Source organism: Thamnophis sirtalis, unplaced genomic scaffold (genome assembly GCF_051295495.1).
Source record: "Thamnophis sirtalis isolate CommonGarterSnake01/CBP01778 unplaced genomic scaffold, rThaSir2_p1.2 scaffold_4, whole genome shotgun sequence".
NCBI classification, from domain to species: Eukaryota; Metazoa; Chordata; class Lepidosauria; order Squamata; family Natricidae; genus Thamnophis; species Thamnophis sirtalis.
The window spans coordinates 85532023-85554105 of NW_028261384.1; the positions used below are offsets into that span (position 1 = coordinate 85532023).

The 22083-nt window shown below is 35.5% G+C and overlaps 1 protein-coding gene across 4 annotated transcripts; it reads right to left on the reverse strand.

Annotated features, from left to right (window-relative positions):
• Positions 1–827: 827 nt before the first annotated feature.
• Positions 828–21962, reverse strand: NBR1 (NBR1 autophagy cargo receptor). Of its 4 annotated transcripts, none has more exons than XM_014058253.2 (22): positions 21806–21962; positions 19426–19530; positions 17792–17854; positions 16060–16078; positions 15339–15361; positions 14188–14376; positions 12970–13026; positions 12260–12468; positions 10812–10973; positions 10111–10311; positions 9293–9446; positions 8252–8545; positions 7225–7347; positions 7045–7120; positions 6283–6399; positions 5382–5429; positions 5174–5287; positions 4274–4595; positions 3922–3995; positions 3604–3679; positions 3057–3162; positions 828–2474 (listed from the first exon to the last, which is right to left on the reverse strand). In XM_014058253.2, exons 1-22 carry the CDS (start codon positions 21881–21883, stop codon positions 2295–2297), a joined length of 2790 nt encoding a protein of 929 aa, XP_013913728.2. In that variant the 5' UTR covers positions 21884–21962; the 3' UTR covers positions 828–2294. The 4 variants fall into 4 exon arrangements, with proteins under 4 accessions (XP_013913728.2, XP_013913726.2, XP_013913727.2 ...); XM_014058251.2 differs by having other exon boundaries at positions 5382–5543; XM_014058252.2 differs by lacking the exon at positions 21806–21962 and adding an exon at positions 21603–21783 and having other exon boundaries at positions 5382–5543.
• Positions 21963–22083: the final 121 nt, after the last annotated feature.

The window sequence follows — 22083 nt, forward strand, 5'->3', positions numbered from 1 at the left end:
CTTACTATCCTGCAGGAAGTATAGAAAGAACGAGGAGGATGTGCCAGCAGAAAAGCTTTGCATCTTACTTTCCTAGAGTTGGGCTGAAGGCAGTGGCTCCAAGAACAGGTGAGGTTTACTCAGATGTCAAGAAGTTCACTTGATGGCATGCTGTCAAAATTATTCCTCTCCTCATAATTTTTAATAGATCCTTTCCAGAATACTTAATTCAAGGGAAACCTTTATCTGATCTGGGATTAAGTTCCTGAAGTTATATGGTAGTGTATATCAGACCCTAAATAAGATTACTTATTATATGCCATGTTTCTGAATTTGTAAAAATATTGGATAGTCTCAGAAATTTGATTAGTTGATAACCTGGATGAAACTTTGAGCTGGCAAAGAAATTATACTTGACAAATCAATTAATTCTTTATTCTCTTTGTATATTGTAAAAGCAGCCTGTGCTTTCTAAATACAACATACACAGTTGAACACCCCCCCCCCCAATTTTGAATGTGACAGTTTGACTTCTTTCTAAAATAACCACTCTGCAGCCCACACTCAGTATTTCACTATCTGCATAAGAGTTATATACATGACAATATGTAATTGGTATCAGCATCTCTAAAGAGAAAGATCTTTCACATGCTCAGGGAATCTTTGGACCTACACAACTGGTATAAAGAATAATAAATGTACCTCACTGTATAAGTGTTGCTATCCCAGCATGAAGATGTATTTTATATGGAAACACATTTGCTTTTATTAGAAGTTTTTTTTTGCAATCCATATGGTTTTACTAATTGTTTTAAAGATGAAAGAACAAATTTTCACAAAGACAAACCTAGTGTGCATTTTTAATATTTATTTTTCAACTCAAAGATCATGGTGCTTAATCTAAGCAATAAACAATATCTTAATATCAGTATTGTTTAAATTATCAATCATGCAACTTCTTATAAAACATACAAAGCCAATAGAAGAAAATGTCACCTTTTATGAAACATAAGAAGAAAGCTTTCTTCATCAGGGCCAACAAGAAGTTAGTTGATTGAAGTAATTCAAAATAAAGTAATTGAAAAAAATATGAAGATCTACCTAGTAATTTAAAGGTTTTCCCCATCAGCCCAAGAGAAGTTGCAAATCTAAACTCTTCCAATATTCAGTTTGTATACATATTAAATAAGCAGTACATAGCACAAGCAGCTTGTCCTCAACTCCTCAATCTGCGTTTCTCATTTCAAACTCTTGCAATCATTAACTATTTTCCTACCAAAATCACAGAAAAGCTATACTTGTGTACATCCCATTACTGTTTGCATGCTTTATGAAAAGACATTCCTTTCATCCTATATGAAAAAAATCAAAGGAACACCTGAGAGTCAAATCAAAAAGTGTAAACTGTTTAGGATCAAATCCTTACAGTATTTATTTCCGGGTATGGGCAGAAATTCCCCACAGATTCTTGAGTCCTCTATTTTGATTAATGGAGATACAGGAAGTTATTTTCCTTAAATATCATTCATTCATATATTTGTCTTTTTCTTTCTTTTACATATTAGGCAAAAATTTCTATCAGGTATTTAATTAATCACTATATAATTAAGCTGAAGATTTATTAAACTATTGCTTTTTTAAGGACTTCAAATTGATCTAACATCTGGGTAGAGAAATCAGGAATACTACTTGTGAGAGCAGTATTTACTGCTATCGAACACTGCTGGCTGGTAAAAGTCTACAAAAATAATTTTTTAAACAGATTTGTCTTGATTATCTACCCTTCAAATAGCTTGAGCATATTTTGTCTCTAAAGAATTATGGAGTATAAACAGCTACACCTTTAGTATTTTTATTGACATTACCAATTGTTCTGCTTCTAACAGGGAAATAACCAGAAAAATATGGAATTGTGGGGTTTTCATGGAATCTTCCTAATGAGGACATAGTTTTCAGATAATGTCAGTGTCTTGCAAAACACACAACATTAAATGTGGGATAAAAGTATTGCTTAACCAGAAGAGAAGTAAATTAGAGAACAAACAGCCTATGTTGGCTGCTAACTCCACTTATATTTCTGGAGCATAATCACTTCTTTTCTCCTATCTACAATCTGGCATTCACCAATCTGGGGAAAAACATTTTAAAATAAAAGATACCCTAATGCCTGAGCTGTAGGATAATAGAGATGGTAGGAATTATAATGTACTGAAAAATAAAAGTGAAGCCATCTTGGCTCTGCTTATGACAGAAGGGAGCTAGAAGCTGCTGGTGCCAGTTGCTACTACGTTTTTTAATGCACAAGTGAAAAAGGTTCAGTATGGGTTCCCATACCAATCACCCTGATTCAGCTTCAGCAACTCAGTGACAACAAGATTCATGTCACATTTATGTTTCTGCAACAGATGGAGATTAAGATGTCTGTCACAGAAGCCCATTTCATGTAGGTGAGTCAGAAATGAAGCCATTTGATTTTCACTGGTTACAGAAACAGCCTGGAAGGATGAAAAGTACAGAAATATCAATATAAAGAGGAAACAAACACACAAATGCAAAGTTGCATAAAGCAAACATTTATATACACCTCAGATACTACAATAATCTCAGCAAAATTTAAATTGGAAAAATTTCTACTGTACTGAGCATTATTTTCCTTATTTGTAATAATTTACTATATTACCCAGTTCTCAAGCTTATCTTTGCATTCACAAAACTAGCAACCTGTTTTTTAGATTGCTGTATCCTCATCTGTAAGGATTAATTTTGAAACTATAAAATGTACACCCTCCTGTCCTTGCTTGTCCATATTTATTTTTAAAATGTATAAGGCCGGGGACTTTAAACAATATGATTTGGCAGCATGCAGCACAAATAATTAAAAAGAAAAAAACCCATTATACAACAGTAACCAAATATATAAAAAGGTGACCAAGCACATAATAAAAAAACCAAAAGGTGATTCTCATTCAAATGGCATCTAATGCATCAGGGAATGGGGGGTTGTTCTACAGAGCAGAGGCAGCCATAGAAAAGGTATATTTTCTGGGACTCATAAGGTGACAAGATAATCTATTTACCTGATCCATGGGGGCTTGCCCAACAAACAATGCCTTGTAAGCTGAGGCAGCCACTGATAAGGCCCCTTTCACCAGGCCACCAGCAAGGCTATTTCCCGGGCTATGTCTGCAAATCAAATTGGAGTTTAAAACATATAAATAAAGGGAAAAGGCTTTTTCCCTATCAGATTACTGATCCACCCAGCACAGTATAACCTACTCCAATTACAAATAGTTTCCAATCCAATGACCCAATATCTTCAGTGAACATGCCAAAAACTAAAATTAGCATTTTCTGCATCCGAAGAGTAGTGGGAAATAGTGAGTTCTCTTAACAATCTCTTAAGATTGTTCTTTTAAAACCATTTGTCTGCTCTAGTTTCTTTTGCCTGTGGTGGCTTCCTACTTCAGTAGTGCAGTTTTTTAAAAAGCCTCAATTGATTTGTTCAACTGTAAGATTAAATCAACATTTCTGAAAAAGGAAGAAACAAAAGCCTAATTGACACATCAAAAATCTCACAAAAATCATTATTCACATCATGATGAAATCTGTTTGATTTTTTTTTACCTAGATGATTCAGGATACATTGATGGGTTATTTATATTTTCTGGAGATGAAACCTCAGACTCATATCTCTGTAATTCTACAAGAAAGTGGAAATAAAAGTACATGAGAGCAAGAACATAAAAAAAGAGAAAATAATCCATCTTTGTGCTCCAGAAGGAATAGAGAATATTCCTACAAACTACATTTGTAAAATTTACTGATTTACTTAATAAAAACAATATGTACGTATGTATACTTCAAATATACATAAATCTCTGGAGAGCAGCAGTTAGAAACTCCTGCTTATCGTCTATCATGTAGAACATTGCAATACAATACCTTCTCTCATTTGGACAGGAACCAACAGGGCTTCCTCGCTTGCTTCTTGGGAACTCTCAGAAAGAGCCCGAAATCTATTAGAGAAAAACAAATAAATATTCATAGTAGAGTACCAAAAGCTCCAAAGAATGAAAATTGGGGATACTGGGCTATGCTACACATTCAGGTACTTGTTTTATTATATCTATTATAATATAGTAAAATTCCAAATGGCTTTTTCATTTGGAATTGTTTGTACATTTTGGCTTGGTATGTACACTCAGAAATCAACACTTCTCTTTGGGAGGCTACTTAAAAGTATAGAAATTACTGAAATCTTAAGATTCTGGATTATTCTCAGTTTACTTGGTACCTTATTAGCCGTGGTTCCCCACTCTGAGGAGTCAGTGACACTTCATCAAGGGTCTGAGATGTAATCAACATATCACTGGTGCTATTCATTGATGTGTGGCTTTCTTCAGGATTTGCTGGAGCCATGGTAACATTTTCTAAATTTGACTGAGAGAGCGCTGAACTGTACATTGACTCGCCCAGAGGACGACTGGTATCAAAACATTCCGGAAGAACAATGATAAAATCTTCAGAAAGAGAAGATGCCTGACTGCTGAATTCATCCTGAGTATCATTGTCAGCTTCTATATTTGATTCTTCACCATCTTGCACTGGGAGGTTTTCTAGAAGACAGGGAATAGTGTTTCAGTATAAATGTCAGCATTGCAGTCCTTTCCACAATGTCTTCATCATTCTGTCTTGTAGGTATACCCAAGACACAACCGTCATAAACTAAAACTTATTCCCCACCATCCAAATCATAGGAAGTTCTCAGGCACATGCATTTCAAATATGTATCTTAGTAACAAAAAACTAAGAATGTATGTGGGGTATGTGCCATCAAATCAGCTTTTGACTTCTGTTCATTGCCTGAACTAATTCCTCCAGTTTTCTTAACGAAGTTTTTCAGAAGTGGTTTTGCTATTGTTCTTTCTAATGGCTGAAAGAAAATGGCCCAAGGTCACCAGCTGGCTTCATACCTAAATTGAGTTTGTGACTCATTCCAGCCTGATGCCTTAATTACTACATCAATCTCTCATAAACTATGAGTAATTTAGTGAAATCTTTAACAGTAAATCTCATTATTATGTTAACTCTGTTCATCTGATCCAATTTGGGAACTTCTTCATTAAGCAGAGATGTTACTTATATTCAATTCATTAACTCTTCAGAAAAGCAAAGACTAACCATCAAGTCTTACCAAATTCAGAAGTTGGTACTGTGTCCTGTAGTTCCTCTAATACAGAAACAGGGTTAATGGAATCATTGTTCTCTGTGCTGCAGTGGGCAATATCAGATAGTGTTTGCAAAGAATCTAAATCAACAATAACAAAAAAGAGGAAATAATGATGCTGGAGGTATTTTCTGAATATGGTAGATTTTTAACAAAGACATTTGAAAGCACTCACTGTGAAAAGACTTCTTTTTTTGTGGGGGCTGATGGTCAGGTGCAGCATCTAAGGTGAGAGAACGAATGACTGTTTCACATACAAACTGGGTCCCACTCATGTCTTCCTCTCCTTCTTCTTGGTTTCCTGAATTTTCAGCCTTCCCTTTGCTGACTTGAGCATCTATAGGATGAGATTAAATATTCTTGGCAGTATTTACCAAAAATTTCAGAATAGAGAAAGCTATCATAGATACTGAATTTGCATTTAATCTTTGGTAGTCATTTTTATCTAATTCATTTTACCTAATGAATGTAATTACTTCAAGCAGTGAGATACATCAAAAGGAAGCATGATACCATTCAAGTTACAGGATTGCAAGAACAGAATTTTCACAAAACATCAAGAGCCCGATTTGGAGGACATTTCAGAACCTGAATATTGAACTTTGTACACATAAATTAGAAATACTTAAATTTCTAAGTCTATAAAATTTAGATTTTATAATATTTGAACATAGGCCTAGTAAGAAAGACATGTTGAGCCAAGTATATTCTGGTTATCAAGGGATGAAGCGTATCTTATAGCTGGAGCTATATTGTAAGAAAAAAAGCTGAAGATATAAAATACAAACTAGGTAAATCTGTTGAAAGCAGTTTAGATTATCTTGGTCTATAATGCAGCTTTGACTAAGTCCATACAACCTGGCAATCATTTGTTAGTATCACTAAAACTATCTGGTAAATTTTCCAAATTCTAAAGTTAGCAGCTTTGCAGCAAAATTGATTGTTAATGATAAAGCCAATTAAAATGGTTGATCATTCAGTTTTTAGTTGAGACTTCTGGCTTCTACCTGATAAGGAAACCCAGTGGGGAAGAACAGTGAATTTTTAGGGCCCTCACAGTATTTCTCATTGCTTACCAGACAGTAATTTATATGTGATTCTCTCATTCTCTTCTTGTTTCTGATCTAAGACAGTTGTTTTTGGCAGAGAAGTGCACTCATGGATTTTGTATGGGCTTGGACCTTGTATGGAATCTGAAAAAGCAAGATAAGGATAATATCACAAGGAAAAACATAAACCCCTTTTTTGTATTTCTGAAACTATTTTTATAGATTCTTTCCATTGCCACATCTGTAGGAAAGAAAAGTGATGGATTGGTCAACAGTTAAGGACTAAACATACCTTGAACCAAATAGAAAGAAATAAAGATTTCCAATAATTGAGAGAAATGTTTTACCACATGATTAGCTGAGCATCATAGATCATACTGAAAAATTCACAAATTTATCCTGTTCAGCTCAACCGTCATTTACAGTCAGGCATAATGTGATAATACATCCTAGTATGTTGGCCAAGAGTATTAAAGGTAGCAGATGCTGACCCAACTATATTTACCTTGAGGAAACTAATAAGGAGGGGACTAAGCCTTACAAATCTCATTATAGTTCCATACTGTGAGAAACCTCAGCATTTTTCACAATAAGCAAATAGAACATTGCTTGCTTAATAGAGCAGGCAAAAAACAGTAATTGCAAGAAGCAGCAGCAAATTCAGAAGATTCTAGGAGCTGGCAGAGAATTCCCTACTGAAAAAGTATGGGCCTTGGCAGGTATCCAATAATGCCAATTAGACATACTATATTGAGAAAGCACGATGAGACTGTATTTGCCACAACTTACCAACAGGAGTATTATGAGGGACCTGTTCCAATTCTTGCACTATGTTAATATCTAGCAATTCAAAGGAGAGCAAATCCTAATGGGAAGAAAAAAGAACAATTTAATGACAGAGAAAACTTATGGAATAATTTTTTTTTATCTGAACCCATTTTGAATTTTGGTCTGTACCAGACATTTCACCTGAGCTGTGAGAAGATCAAGTGATGGGATGTAAAACTCTCTAGCATTGAGGATTTTTTTCATCTTTGATGATGCAACTCGGTTGGCCAAACTTACTTCCCCCTTAAATTCTGAAGCTCTTTCCTATAGAGAAAAGAAGTAATAATGAAGGAGTAAACTATTTTACTCAAGCACTTCCTTGTATTGTTTATACTGCAGAACATCTTCCATACTACCTTGATCTCTACATTTTCATTTTGTTATTCTATATTATATAAAAAAGACTGAATCTATTTAAAATATTTGGTATAGAGAATCTGGAGTTCTATTTTGTTTAATTCTTTTTCAGCTAAACAAAAATAAACTTGCAAAGTTAACTCTTCAATACATCTTTGTATTTTCTAAAAAAATAAGTGATACTAGTATACTTTTTCTCATTGTTCTGCTCGTTCAGAAGTTAAATATTATCTTTCTTAAAAAGATAATATATCCCTTATATTATTGAGCTGAGAAACAGATGAAACAGCCCCCTTGTAATTAGTTTAGAATGAAGTTAATAGAATAAATAGACTAGGATTTTTTCAGGATTCTATTTTTGCTTGGGAAACTATTTCATGCAGACTAATACATTGATCCTGGCAAAATTTGTAACAGTCCTGCAGATTTGGATGACAAGTCTCATAATCTTCAATCCATGTAGATTGATCAGCAGGCTTTCTATGGTATCTGATCAAGATCTTTTTTCTCGGTTATACCTGAAAACAGCAGGGATTCAAATTGTTAAAACAAATTAACTGTTTGAAGGATAGTTAGTTGATTGATTCTAGGAATTTAAATTATTTGAATCAGGAGAGAATATGCACATTGAAGAAGAGGGGCTACTGAGTGGAGACAATACAGATGTAAGGCAAAAGAGAGGGGAGAGGAGGGTAGGGGAAGAGAGGGAAGGCAGAGATATATTAAAATTACAAAATGTGAGAGGTGGAGAAAAAATATGGAGAGGAAAAAAACAGTGTCTTAAATAGACCCAGGTACATGAGGGCCTTACCTCTTCTTTGTAAAGAGATCTACTATTCTGGCAACAGCTAGGCATCAATCTGCCATGGTCAGAAAGATTGGAAATTGTGGAAGAAGAGGAGTCAACCACAATACTGCACCAGATCCGGGGTCCAAATTGTTCTCCTTTATGTGATAACCTCCAGTGGGATGTATAGGTTCCTTCCGTTGCTGGGGCTTCAAACTCCACTGAGACAAAACCCTCTTCCCCAGGAAGTAGGGAAGGCACAATCACATCTTTTTTTTCAGAAGACATAAGAGTTATGTTTCCCCACATGAATTTTAGCTGAAATGTGAAGAGAAGGGAAAGTTATTTTATTGTAACACAAAAGCATGCAAGTTTTTCATACTGGTTATAAATGAATGTTTTTAAGCCTTATGTCCAAAAAGTCTTTCATTAAGTAAATGTTGGTAAACAGAGACTCAAACTTCCATTCTGAGTTGAGCTTCTGTGGTTTTCAGGCACTTCGCAACACAAAGAAAAATTAGTGTGAAGAAGAATCAGAATCCTGCATTTAAGTATCTGGGCCTATGACATAGAAGCCCCCTTTCAAGAATCGGGCTGCAGAGAGAAAGCTATTAGATAATCTTGGGGATAAGTGATAATGAAACAGACTAATATCACTTAAGAGACAAATCACAATTCACTGAATGTATACAGTTCTGAGATCTGAGCATCTCTGATTCATTAAAACAAATCCTTCAATTCCCATTTACTTAGCAACCAGAGCAGTACAGAACCATAGTTTCTGCTTTTAACAGTGTAGCCAAAACTCCAAAGTGGGTGGTTGGGAGTTTAAAATAAACCTTTGTATAAAGTTATATTCCTGAGAGCTATTATTTATTGGAATAGTAGAAAACAAAATATTAGCACGACTCATCCCAAAACATGCAACAAAGTACTAATGCACCTTATAAAGTACCATCCCAATATTGATACAGAAAGTGCTAAAGGAGATGAGCAAAGGGAGCAGGCTCAGTGCCAAAGCTAGACTTTAGCATGTATCTTTACAAATTAAATATTGAAAAACACCTTGGTATCTGAGCTCCATGCCATATTGCCTGTGTTCCTCATACGCCAATGCTTCATGAAGATAATCTTTGGTGGAAGATGACTTCCATCTGGTAAATTCTCATCTACAAAGGCTGCACTCAGTGTGGAAACAACTGGACATCGCTGCAGAGAACTGTAAAACGAAGGAAACCAGAGACAAATCAGTAAAATTTCAAATCTGCCGGCTCATTAGCCATTCTCAGTAGGTATTCTAGGAACAATAGTCAAACATACCTAGCTATCTAGGAAGCTGATCTAAAATGTATCAGGGATTATGAATTTACATACTACTGAAACTATCATTCCTGTAACCTTTAACTGGACAAAACAGACCATCGTAGGGCAACTAGTTTTGAACCAGGCACCTCAACTGGCTAACCAAAATCTGAGACCGTTGTTGTGATATCCAAAAGGAAAAAGTTGTCCTCTGCCCTTAGTCTTTTATTTTGGTTCACTGTACAGGCTGGGTAGACTGATCCCCACCATTGGCTGCTGGAATGTGATTAGTCATGGTAAAGCCAGCAGGAAATCATTTCCCACTTCCAGAGTTTTTGTTCTTGCCCATTCTGTTTCTCTGTTAAGGAATTATCTCTGAAATGATGACCTAATGAATCACAATTTATCTAATAGTCTTTTAAAACTGTATTTTTAGATAAGCAGGACGTTAAAGATACCGAACATACTAGAAATGCACAAATCATGAACTGGCTAGAAAAGGAGCTAACAGTCCACTAAAAGCCAACACGGAATGTGCAGAATGAGCTTTCCAAACATAACCCAGGTCCAGGCTTGCTTACAGTAGTGTACTAGATTGTAGCCTCTCAGATTTTGCAGCTGCCAAACCACGGTGGTCAAGAGCATGAACTGAGTTCCATAGATTAAACTTCTGATGCAATTTAAGTTGCTTCTTGAGTTCCCGTGCTTCAGCTTTACGCTGCTTCTTTTCTCCTCGTAAACGCTGCTTCTCTGCTTTCAAGAAATTCTTGTCCATCTGGAATCTGAACAATTAGAAATAAGGTATTAATTATGCTTCTCCTCTATTAAAAAAATGTGGAGCTGGATGTCTCCTAAGTTAACTGGACAATCCATGGTTAGAGGACCACTAGCAATAAACAAGCATTATTTTCATGATATCCAAATACCATTATTGGTTGCCACCTTTTCAGCAGTAAGTCATTTAAGGAATCTACAAGCTTTTTTTCTAGTCTTAATAAAACAAAGCAAAACAAACACAGTATCTCTGCTACCACCAAAACAAAGCCCTACCCTATCAGAAATTCTGGTCTTTGTCCATTTCAGTAGGGCATCTACAACCATCTACTAGAGGTGAAAGAAAGGCATGGAGACAAACTCAATTTTCCATAGTGATATGAACTTAGCTATATCTTTGATTCCTCCATGAGCTTTTTTCACTGTATGTTAAATTCATTATCATGAGCACTCTAAACATAAACAATTCAAGGGGCTCACAATGGAAGCAAGGAAGTTGGTTGCTTACCTGACTTGCTCTGAAGTGACAAGAGATGATGATCGCTGTCCAAGACTCTGTGTGTCTGAAATATGCCAAGTGGGCCTCCGCAGTTTTAGAAAGACATGGTTAGGGTCATGGAAATATAATCCTGCTTCACACAATTCACAGATGTTATAGGTTGGGCAAACACTGGGGAAATAAGAAAGGTGATGTGGTGAATTACTGATCTGTTTCCTCTATTAGCTGTTTAAGTTATTTGCTAAAATACTTTCTCAGCTGTGCTGATATATTGAGATATATTAGTGTATTTTAAGTACAATATATTTGGATGAAATCTTAGGGGAAGATATAAAAGCAGAATTATGAACCAGTGAAGCTTCTGTAAGGAAAACAAAACCCTAGATTTATTTTTCTCAAATGTTCATTACAAAAGAGAATAGGGAAGGGTTACTTTTATCTGCAAAATACTTTGTGTGGACATAAATTCCAGCTGGCACAATTAAGAAAAAGAACCTTTTCCGCTATGGCCTCAGCCCTATAAGTTCCCACACTTCTGCCCCCTTCTGGAGGTTTATAAAAAACTGGTTTTGCCAGTTGGTTTGAGGCCTTGTGGGGACCTGCGCCACTGGAGAAGACTGATGAAAGAATATAATCCCTGTGCTATCCGTCTCCTTGTTTCTAAATTTCTATAGTGTTTTAAATTTTGATTAGTTTTGTATTTATCTTTTTACTGTCTGTAAACCACCCAGAGTTGCTTTATCAATAAGAGGGGCAGCAAATAAATTATCCCTTAGAAAACTCCTGTAAGCAAACCTTCTTGCTAAACAGGGAAATAATAAGAAATCAGAATGGGAAGAAAGATTAGAATGGCTAATATTCCTGAGAGGGTTTAAAACTTTTCTTTTTTCTTTTTAGAGAGCCTTTAGGGTCAAGTGATTCTGGTAGTTCCTGATGAAATGCAGCTGTAGTAAACAAATGTTTTTGAGTTTCATATTGTGTCCTAAGCTATTTTCTGTATTAACGAAATATAAACTGCTCAACGTATGTGATTAGAGTAGCATTAGTTTCAGTAAATAAATCACAAATATAAATGAAAACAGCTCCTTTTGCCAATATAGCATCATGCAATATTTATTGCCGAATTTCTCTCTCTTTCTGTTTTTGCTAAAGAAGGAAACTGGAACACTACCTGTGTAGTGGAGTATATATATTTTTAAAGCAGAAATTTTATTGAGAGGAAGAATGTGACAATCAGTGATGTTCCTCTCCCAATTATTCAAGTAATATCACTAACTTTACCTTTGATTCCATGAGATATCCTATGTTTCCACTTTAGCTACATAATGATTAGACCATTGTTTAAATTGCTTATATACATCACTAACAACAGTCACTAGAAAACCTCAGAATACCGATTTCTAACCTCCTGGAAAACCATGGACATTTGCATTTTAATCCCCTGGCCTGGGTCCTACCTGCACTGGTAGCGAATCCCCACTATGGGCTTTTGACAATTATTACAGGAAAGCAACCAGTCATAGGAATTGCCTTGCACCAAGGAACTTGCAGGAGTTTGGTGTCTTGAAGTGTTCATGGACTTTGGAAGCTGGTTGGTAAGAAGCAGCTTGTCATTCAACTTCTGTTCCAGCATTTTAACAGTGTCTTGAACAACTTGCTCCCGGAACTGCAAAAGGAAAGGCAGAGAAAGAAAAGTATCCTGAGCAAATTTCTATTGGCTTTTTGTTTCTTGCTCTGATCTCCATTCCAAGAATTGATTCATGCACTCCACTAGAATGGACAGGCAGTAAGTTGATTTAAAGAAAAATAGTACTGCATACAACATACACTTTAATAATTTGGTGTGTAATGGGAAACCATCCTTACATGCCTTCAGTTATACTAACCATGAGAGATGAATGCATTGATTTTTCCTACCTCCTGGCCACACTACACTAAGCTGGACAAAACTGCCCTCTTAAATCAACTAGAAAATTTGGGTTTAGCCAATTTGGATCAAATATCAATTTGTGTGTGAAGCTCTACCCATGATGAATAATATCATTTTCTTTATTTTTAAAGAAAGACATATTATTCTCCAATTCTGTTTGAATCACACACACACCTCCAATGCCTTTTCTGAAGGCCTCTTGCATAACAAGACAAATAGAAAAGAAACCACATTCACCTTTTCCAAGTAGCTTGTAAACCACTCAGGAGGGACCTCACTGAGAAGGCGCTCACTCTAGAGAGATTAAAAAAAATCATAGCAGCAAAACTTAACATACAACTTCCTTGTACCTATTCATATTGGACTTGGCAAGACTAAGCGAATAAATAAAGGCACTCTTCAGACTTTGCCATATTGTTTGTTTGTTTGGTATTTTTATTTAAAAATAAGGCCAGGCTTGCTGCTAGAAACAATGTCATTGTTCTGGCAGAACAGAATGTAACCTGGACTTTGGTATTCAAGGGGATGCTTGGAAGTTTGCAAATATGTTCAGTCAGGCCAAAATCTTAAAAGCCCAAAGTAAAACCTCTCCTATTACTTCTAACAGCCAAGAACACTGGTCAAATTCATAACAATATGTGGATCTTTTAGCATTATGTAACACAGCATTATTTAAACAGTATTATATCTTTGAATGCATATAGTGGATTACTAACTGGTTAATTAAATGTATCTGAATATTTTGTTTTGCTTGTGGTTTTAGAAAATAGCTTATGATTTCTTCAGCTTTTTACTACTTTAAAATGTATAGCAAAATATATGATATATTCAGGGGGGAGCAAGAAGAAGCAGTGAATTCCATTAAGACTTTACAAGAAACAAATTTCTTTCAAACAAATCTGAAAGGTGAAGAATGGTTACGTACTCCAAAAACCAGGAAAATATTTACTCTTCAGAAAAAAAGCACAGTTCACTCAATACCTACATTCCCCTCTGAATATTTTGTAGGGATTTTATAGAAATGAAATAAATTGTAAAAACTTTACAAAAACTAACTTTAGACAGGGGAAAAGGTCAGTTTTGAATAATAGAGAACCACATTTCATCAACATTAATACACTAAAGACCTGTGTATTTTTCTATTTTTGTATAATTAGAAAAATTTTGAGATAATTATCAATAATTATCTCCCCCACATGGATTTAAGCTAAATACATATCTCAGGAGGATATCTACATAAAAACTAATATATACATAATTCACCTTAGATCTTAAAATCTGAATCTAAAGATAAAGATTTATTAAAACAGAATGAAGCGTTGTCACACAATGCAATGAAATTAAAATTGGAACCTTTACAAGTTTAGATAGAAAGACTCAAAAAGAAAAAATGTGGTGTTAATGGATATTTGACAGGATAGTTTCAGATGCCAGAAAACACATCTTCACTTCTACCTGTATTCTTTTATTCTTTCTTTTAGTATCTTTGTCTTTTATCAGTGTTGGAGCAATTGGAGCCTTCTTTTTAACTTCTGGAACAAACAGTTCCTCAGATCTCCCAAATATCAGTCTTGAAGACATCCCTGAAGGAACTCTTAATTCATAGACATTCATCTGGAGCCGACTGCCTTGTTTCATTGCAATCTGGGGATAAAAAAAACCTTTCAATAAAGTCCCTTATACATGGAAATAGTCATTCTAATGAACTATATGCCATTTTAAAAATAATCCTATCTGTCTAAAGTTACACATTTATTGAGAATTGAATTTTTTTAAAAATAACATTGTGACAAGTTGATGTACCTGGCAGAAGGAAAGCAGATGGTCTGCACTAAGGTCATAGCTTTCTCAGGACAAGACCATAAACATTTAAGCAAAATGGGAAAATGCTAGAAGGTACTTTTACAGTGGAATTTATATGTCTTAGATGTAGAATATAAAAGATAGGAAAAGCTGAAAAAGGATTTTTTTAAATTGCAAAATTGATTAGTGATCAAGCCAGATGGATGTTGCATCAGTAATGGATCTTTTCAAACTCAACATATATGGAGATTTTCCTAATTTCTAAGACCGAAAAAGATAAAACCATTTTCCTCTTATGTAATTATTTCTATATTCACTTCACTTTTAATTTCCTAGAAATTTCCTTAATAGTCTCCTCATAACCAGCAACTGGGATACTAAGTGGTTTTGCCAAAATTCCTCCTGCTAATTCTCTATCTGTGACAAGATAGCTAGTACCCTTGACGACTAGACAGATATCCATCATCCAGGATCTAGACCATAGAAACTAACAGAATAACCATAAGAATGTGGAGAAAGTAACATAAAAACTGAAACTGTTATACGTATTCTGACCCAACTCAAGAGGAAGATAATAGAGTAATTTGCTCTTGTCCAGAGAATAACTCTTTACGACAAAATAGATAAACAGTATTGACTAAAAAGAACTTCAGTAGCTTGGAACTGGACTAGAATGGACAAGTTTAAAGGATTTTATTGGTTTAGATAAAATAGAATAATAAAATCTCAGACACATCAAGAAATCTAAGATTTGATTCATACTACTATAAAAATAAGCCCCCAAAGCTAATCTAATCCATTACCTTAACAGCCTCTTGATATTCCTCTAAAGAGAGAAACAAACTGTGGTTAATATTAACACTATCATGTCCAAAATTGCATTTGTAAATAAATTACTATATTTTACACTTGGGCCCAATGTAATTGTACTGCTTTGATAATTCCTTCTTATTTCCTGATACAGATTTCATCCCCCATTTCCAAATCCAATTTGAAGTTTAGGAAAGAAAAATTAATACACCGTGCAGTACTTGCTAGTTTTATTATGGTGTACAATCCATGTCATTAATTTCATCTCTTCAAATGTAATGGAATTCTATATTCAAACTATTTAAAAGGGATAAGAAGAATAACATATCCTGGGTAGCTATCCACATTTCATTCAGTTCTGAATTTTGAGAAAATTTAAATTAGCATTGAACTTAATAAACTTTACATAATAGGAAGTGAATGAATAAAGAACTGAAGAGCTCATTAAGTTTAGCCTCCTCCTTAAAAGACTACTAAAGAAGCTGCAGATACAAAGCCTCATTCTAATGCAGAAATAGACAAATGCTTGTTAACTAGATAATCGCTGCATACAGTTTTTACAGAGCAAAAACAAGGCATGTTTTGTTGTTTACAAAAGTATACTTCTCAGTATTATTAAGCACTTCTATGTGTCCCTTATTTCAATCGCTGCCTTTATTCATACTACCACAGCAGAACTCAACCGATTTTATGAGTCAACCAAAGGCAACTTACCTGCAGTGTTGATGGATACCTGTGGGGAAAAAAAACAAATTTGATTTGATTTGATTATATTTATATGCCGCCCTTTTCCCCCGAAGGGGACTCAGGGCGGCTCACAATTCAAATCAGGGAAGGGGGGTACAGACAGAAATTATGAAAGGAGGTTTTAATTGCTATAATATTCATAGCAGGATTTTTCATGTGATTCATTGCAGAACAGTAGATTTAGCTTCTGACTTCATAGTTATTACAGACATGTATTTTTTTTATTAAACAGATCTTTTCCCCATCCTGCTTTCCTACTAAGAAACTACATAGTTCAAAGTAAAATCAACAAGGCAATTTAAGACTATAGAAAGTTATTTCAACAAATATTGCTGATTATACCATATGCAAATGTAGTCACTTTCTCTCCCTCAGCCCAAATATGCTGCCATCTCACTGTTATGGGTTATCATTTTGAAGATGACTAGTATAGGTACATCACAGAGCCTACCAGCCTATCCCAACTTGATGTTCTCTGGATGCCACAGCCAGAGTTCCATATTGGGTGGGAATTTTGGAAATTGTAATATAACTCATATCTGGAGGAAGCCTCCTGTACAACTAAAGAATAAACCACTCATCCTCAGACAAAAATATTTTATGTCATACCTATTTCTCAAGAGTAGACAAATTTGGAGCACATTTGCATGCACATTTTTCTTCTTTTAGACATAAATTATTGGTCTTTTAATAATTTCAAGAGCAAAATATTTTTAAAGAATTGTTATTGAGGGAAGGGGGGCAGGATTCAAGAAGTGTTCTTATTTCTGCTATAAAGGCGTAACTCGTTAACCCTTGACTTACAACTGTTTGTTCAGTGACCCTTCAAAATTATGGTGGCACGGAACAAAGGGACTTACAGCTCTTGCCCAAAGTTCTAACCATTGCAGCACTGCCAGTCACATGATAAAAACCTGGACTGCAGGGATCACATCCTTACGACTACAGATTCTCTGGCACTCCTTCTCCGAAAGGTAAGTGGACCCAGGCATGATGGGACAGGAAAAAGGTTCACACATCTCAGGAATGGCAAGAGCAAGGAGGTGGCTTATGTGCTGGTGTGCCTAGCTGGCGGAGGTCTTCTGGCCATGGCAGGCTTCTGTCCATTGGTAGGCCTAACAAGCCAAGGCTTCCAAATATGGTGGTAGAATGGGGCAGCCCAGGCCTCTCAAGAGTGGCAGAGAAAGGGAGGAAGTCCCTGAGTTGGTGGGCCTAGCTAACTGCAGCTTTGTGACCCCCATATTTCCATATGATGGTAGGTGCCAGGATTCCCAAGGCTTTCATCCCCCCTTGAAGCACTCCTGCATGGTCACTTAATACTTAATAGAGCTAGGATTATGATAATTGAGGCAGTTACTTGGATGGCTTGCTTAATTACCATAACTTATTAAAAAATTCTGAGATTAATTGTGATCATAAGTCAAAGAGTATCTGATTATTATTTTTTTAAAAAAATATCTTTTCAATCCTGAAGTGGTAAGCAAACCTCAGGAGAGATGGCAAAAAAATTAGATAATCTGTGAAACTAACTATTACACAATGCAGACCAAATATTGACTGGACACTATTTTGCAAGAAGAAAAAAAGCTTCTTTATAAAAAATATATGAAGTTCTTTTTAGTGTTCTATTCTTTCAAAAGTACAATAATAATTTTCATTTTTAAAATGAAGCCTTCACTGGAAGATAAAAGTGCAGTACCTCATCATGGTCCTCATCTATGTATTTGATCTGGATATTATTCAGTTCAAATGAGACTTTCACCTACAACAGAAATTAACCTTAGTGAAATGGCTCATCTCCATCATAATGGAAAAACAGACAATAATGATTAATCCTTTTTATTGCTATTTCAAAAGTATAAATGAAGCCAAGAGCAATTCTATTCCTCTTTGTCAAATCCAATCTATATATTTTTTGTACTTAAAAGGATCAAACCTGTGCATCCCAGTGAATAAATCTATAAGCTGTTTAGAATATTTTGCACATACCTATCTTGTCCATTAATCAAAAGGTAACTTTGGCAATCTTAGTTTCACCTTCCTTACACAATAGACTTGACTTTTCAACCACATCACAGACCTACTAAAATAAATCAAGTAAATGATTTCTTCTAACAGACCCACAGCATTCAAAAAATTCTGGGGAACTTGAAAATAAAACTAAAATTCTTAATATATAGAACAGGAGATTCTTCCAGTAAAAGAAATAGTATTTTTTGTGAAAAAAATGATTATACACGTATACTAGCAAGTTAAAGATTTCCAAAGGGCAAAGCAACCTTATATCAATATTGAATTAAACCACTTGCAACAAAAACATGCAAGTTCATGCCCATTTTTAAATACTGTTTACAGCTGCTCTGAATTTACATTTAATATTGATTGGAATGTTCCATTTTTTAATGGTAAGTGCTGGTCCAAAAACATCTCAGAACTCCTTTCTGCAAGCATATAAAAAGCAACTTGTAGGTGCAAGAAATTATCTTGTTTGATCCTGAAATTATCTTGTTTGATCCTAAACTGTAATTCAACCCCATCCATTTCTGCTATGAAGCACGGATTGGTCAGTGAACAAATATCTTGAGCAAGAACTGTTCACTTACATAGAACATAAAAAAATGAAGAGAACACTATTGGGAGTGCAGATATATTTTTGATTATCATCTGGTAGCCTATGCCAATTATTAGATCATTATCTAGATTTGATTAGTAGAATGTTGTTGTTCCTAGTCACTAATCTTGCACTTATACAGGTCTGCATAAATTGAGGGAGAAGGTTGAAGCTGTAAAAGATGTTAATGTTATACTACTGCATAGCTGGTATACTATAGACATATCAGCAATGCAACAGCCAAATTGCCTTTAATCTTTTCCATTCTATGGAATTAATGAAGAGTGGTGACTTTAATGCAATTGTATTAATAGAATTTGTCCAATGCTAATTAAAGGATGGGAAGAAAGCTGAGATCATTCGAGGAATGACTAATACACAACATTTTACAGAAATAATCCTCTCAAATTGTATTAATTGTTGGTTTACCACTTCAATTACAATAGGGATTCTAAATACATATTAGAATTAAAAAACAAAGATAGAAATCAATAACAAATAATTAAAGCTTATTAATAGTCACACTGGGAAAATGGATGGCCAATTACAACTCATCTGAAACATATGTCCAAAAGTGGGTTCAGAGACCATCCTGTTCTAGGGCCTGCTGAAAAAGCCAGATGTTTGTGAAAACTTGAAACAGTAAATGATGTGAAGACAGTAAAGGGTAATTTAAAACTGTTATTGATTAGTGAATCACAATTAGCAAAGACTCAACTCACCATGGCTTCCATATCAGCCCATGTGGTTTTAGATGATACAAGGAAGGTCAAGGTGTTACCTTGGAAGTTCACACTGAAATTTACCTGGGGATCCATTCTACGAATCTGTGGAAATAAAATGAAAACATTAATTAAAAAACAATGTAGTTGTTCCAAACTTAACTTCTTTTTGTGAGAAACCGAGCAGTCACAATATTTTTATACAATTCAAAAAACCAAAAACCTGGGGTTAGGACTGCCTGGGTTTTTCTCTTCCTCTTCCCATTCTTCTGAATATTCTCATAAACTGTGCTTGCTTGCATATGAGAAAGATAAGAAAATAATGATGAAATTAAGGGGCTTCATGTCTTCTGGCTGCTAATTGATATTCATGGATACACTATGTGCTTTGGTTAAGTCAGGGGCACAGTTCTGTACTTTGTTAGGTCAGGTTCACCTAACCAAATACACCAAGATTAAAATACCCAGAATCCTATATATAAAGTCAAGGTTAATATGGATTAATCATTATGTTAGTCATGCTATATTGAGAATATGGAATGGATAAAAACCCAAATTGGGTCAAAAAGACCTTTATGATTCTCTCCCCAAGATTTTTTATAGACAAGAAATAATAGGCAAACATAAAGGCTAACTTATTTTGAGATACTAAAATTTTGTAAAGGGAAATGTAACATATAATTTAAAAAATTATCTGAGAGGGATATAATTTTCAATTAGATTCAATTAAATATCTCTAGATAATAGAAATATTATTTACAATTATATAGACAAAATAATTTATAGTTTTGAACATTCTAAGACAAACAGAAATGTGTACAAATATGAATATATAATTGCAAAACATATACCTCTATTGAAATTTGAAATGGAAGAGCAAACAGTTATGGAACTTTGTTTTTTTAGAGCTACAAGATTAAATCAAAAAGATTTGGCATTGTCCACAATGGAGGAATAGCTGGAGAAGATAATGGATAATACAAATCAAGACTGGGAACATTAGAATTTTGCATATTCCTAAGTGTGTAGTAAATACAATCATATTTGCAGTTTGTAATGCTTCCCAGCCTATGACCAGAATGTACATGTTACATTGTTCTTAGTACAATGCATATTTCTATATTTGTTTCTTCATTAATCTACCTATAATTGTTTACAATGCATTTGTATGTAAGGCATACATATTCCTTTTTGGTAGCTCAGAATGGCATTGCTCTGAGAAAAATACCTATGAAGTGAAAATGTGGTTTCTCACCATTTTGAGGTAGAAAAGCAGTATTCTTTAGGCATACTTTTATAACTGTTAGGACTATCAACAGAAAAGCAGGTCTACAAAAGATATCCCGAGTTATCAAAAATAATTGGTCATTGGTTTAGATTACTGAAATGACTTCTCTCCACATAGCCACAGCAAGTCAGCTCTGCTTTAAAATTCTATCTAGCTTTATTTTAGGGCATGACCCATAAACACCAGCACGTTATATTACTTATAGAACAGTTTTGAAAGAAAAAATATTCTGGAATATTTTAAAGTTCCTTACTCTTACAGGAACTTAAAAGTGGTATATCTGAAACGAGTGTTTTGGCTACATAGCAAACAACTTCACAAACATTCCAGACAAGCACCATGGGACAACTACCATCTTGAAAATCCTTGGAACAGGAAATTGCCTATCATGGGATCTACCGGAAAGTCACCATCTTAACTGGCCTACTTGCTACTGTACAATATATCTAGTTAATAGGTTATCCTCGGGATTAACCGCAGTATTAATAAAAACTACGAAAACACAAGGGATTGCTACGCTAACGCTGCATTTATATGCTTACGTACATGGAGGTAAAAGCACCCAAATCGACGAATATATGTAGTAAGCATACATAGCATTTATCTCAATATCACACATTTAATCGAAGGAGAGATTTAAGGGCGTTTCCTATTGGCTTCGTATTAAAATCAAATTGCCAACTTGGAAAGCCTTAGGAAACAGTTTATTATAACACGGGGGATGGGGCAGCGAAAAAGTTGCCTGCTGTTGAAGCAACTATCGAAAATGGGTCATTCGCTCCCCACGAGGACGGGAGAAGAGCCGACTTAAGTAACGCAACGTTTCCCGAGCACAAAAGCTATTCGGTAGCCGCTTCTTTCTCCAGGACGAAGCTTACTCCTCGCTTACCAAACGCTCAACAAACCCTCATCAGTCGGCGTCCGCCACCTGGCGCACTCCAGCTGCACTAAACCGCCGCAGCCCATGGACGTGGGGCGGGTGAAGCCGAGGGGGCTATTCTACCCCGCACGACCGGAGGACGCCTCTCGGAGGAAGGCAGCTCCTTTAAGGAAGAGGGCAGAGAAGCAGCAGTCGTGCGGGACTGAACTTACTGGACTGCCCAGCAGGTCCTGGACGTCAGACGAGTGGACCTCGGGAAAGACCAAGGTTCCACGTTCAGCGTTCGCCATCCCCTCCCCACGCTATGACGCAAGGAAATCGCAGGTCCGTCGGCCAGCTCTTGCAACCAGCAGCTGCTTAATGTGACTGGGCGGGGAGCCACGGTCTTTTATACTATTGGTTACCCGCGAGGAGAGAGGCGGATCCTCTAAAGAACAACAATAACAACAAGTAAGGAGATTGACGCATCTCATTGCCAGGGGAAGGGATT

Bases quoted from the DNA above. Each gene is read 5' to 3' on its own strand.
- NBR1 (XM_014058251.2), bottom strand. From the start codon at position 21,883: ATGGCGAACGCTGAACGTGGAACCTTGGTCTTTCCCGAGGTCCACTCG. The intron at 3,680-3,921 runs GTATTGTATTGC...ACTTTCTTGTAG, and splicing joins TCCTGTCCAAATGAGAGAAG to AATTACAGAGATATGAGTCT. The intron at 2,475-3,056 runs GTAAATAGATTA...TCATCCTTCCAG, and splicing joins GGCAAGCCCCCATGGATCAG to GCTGTTTCTGTAACCAGTGA.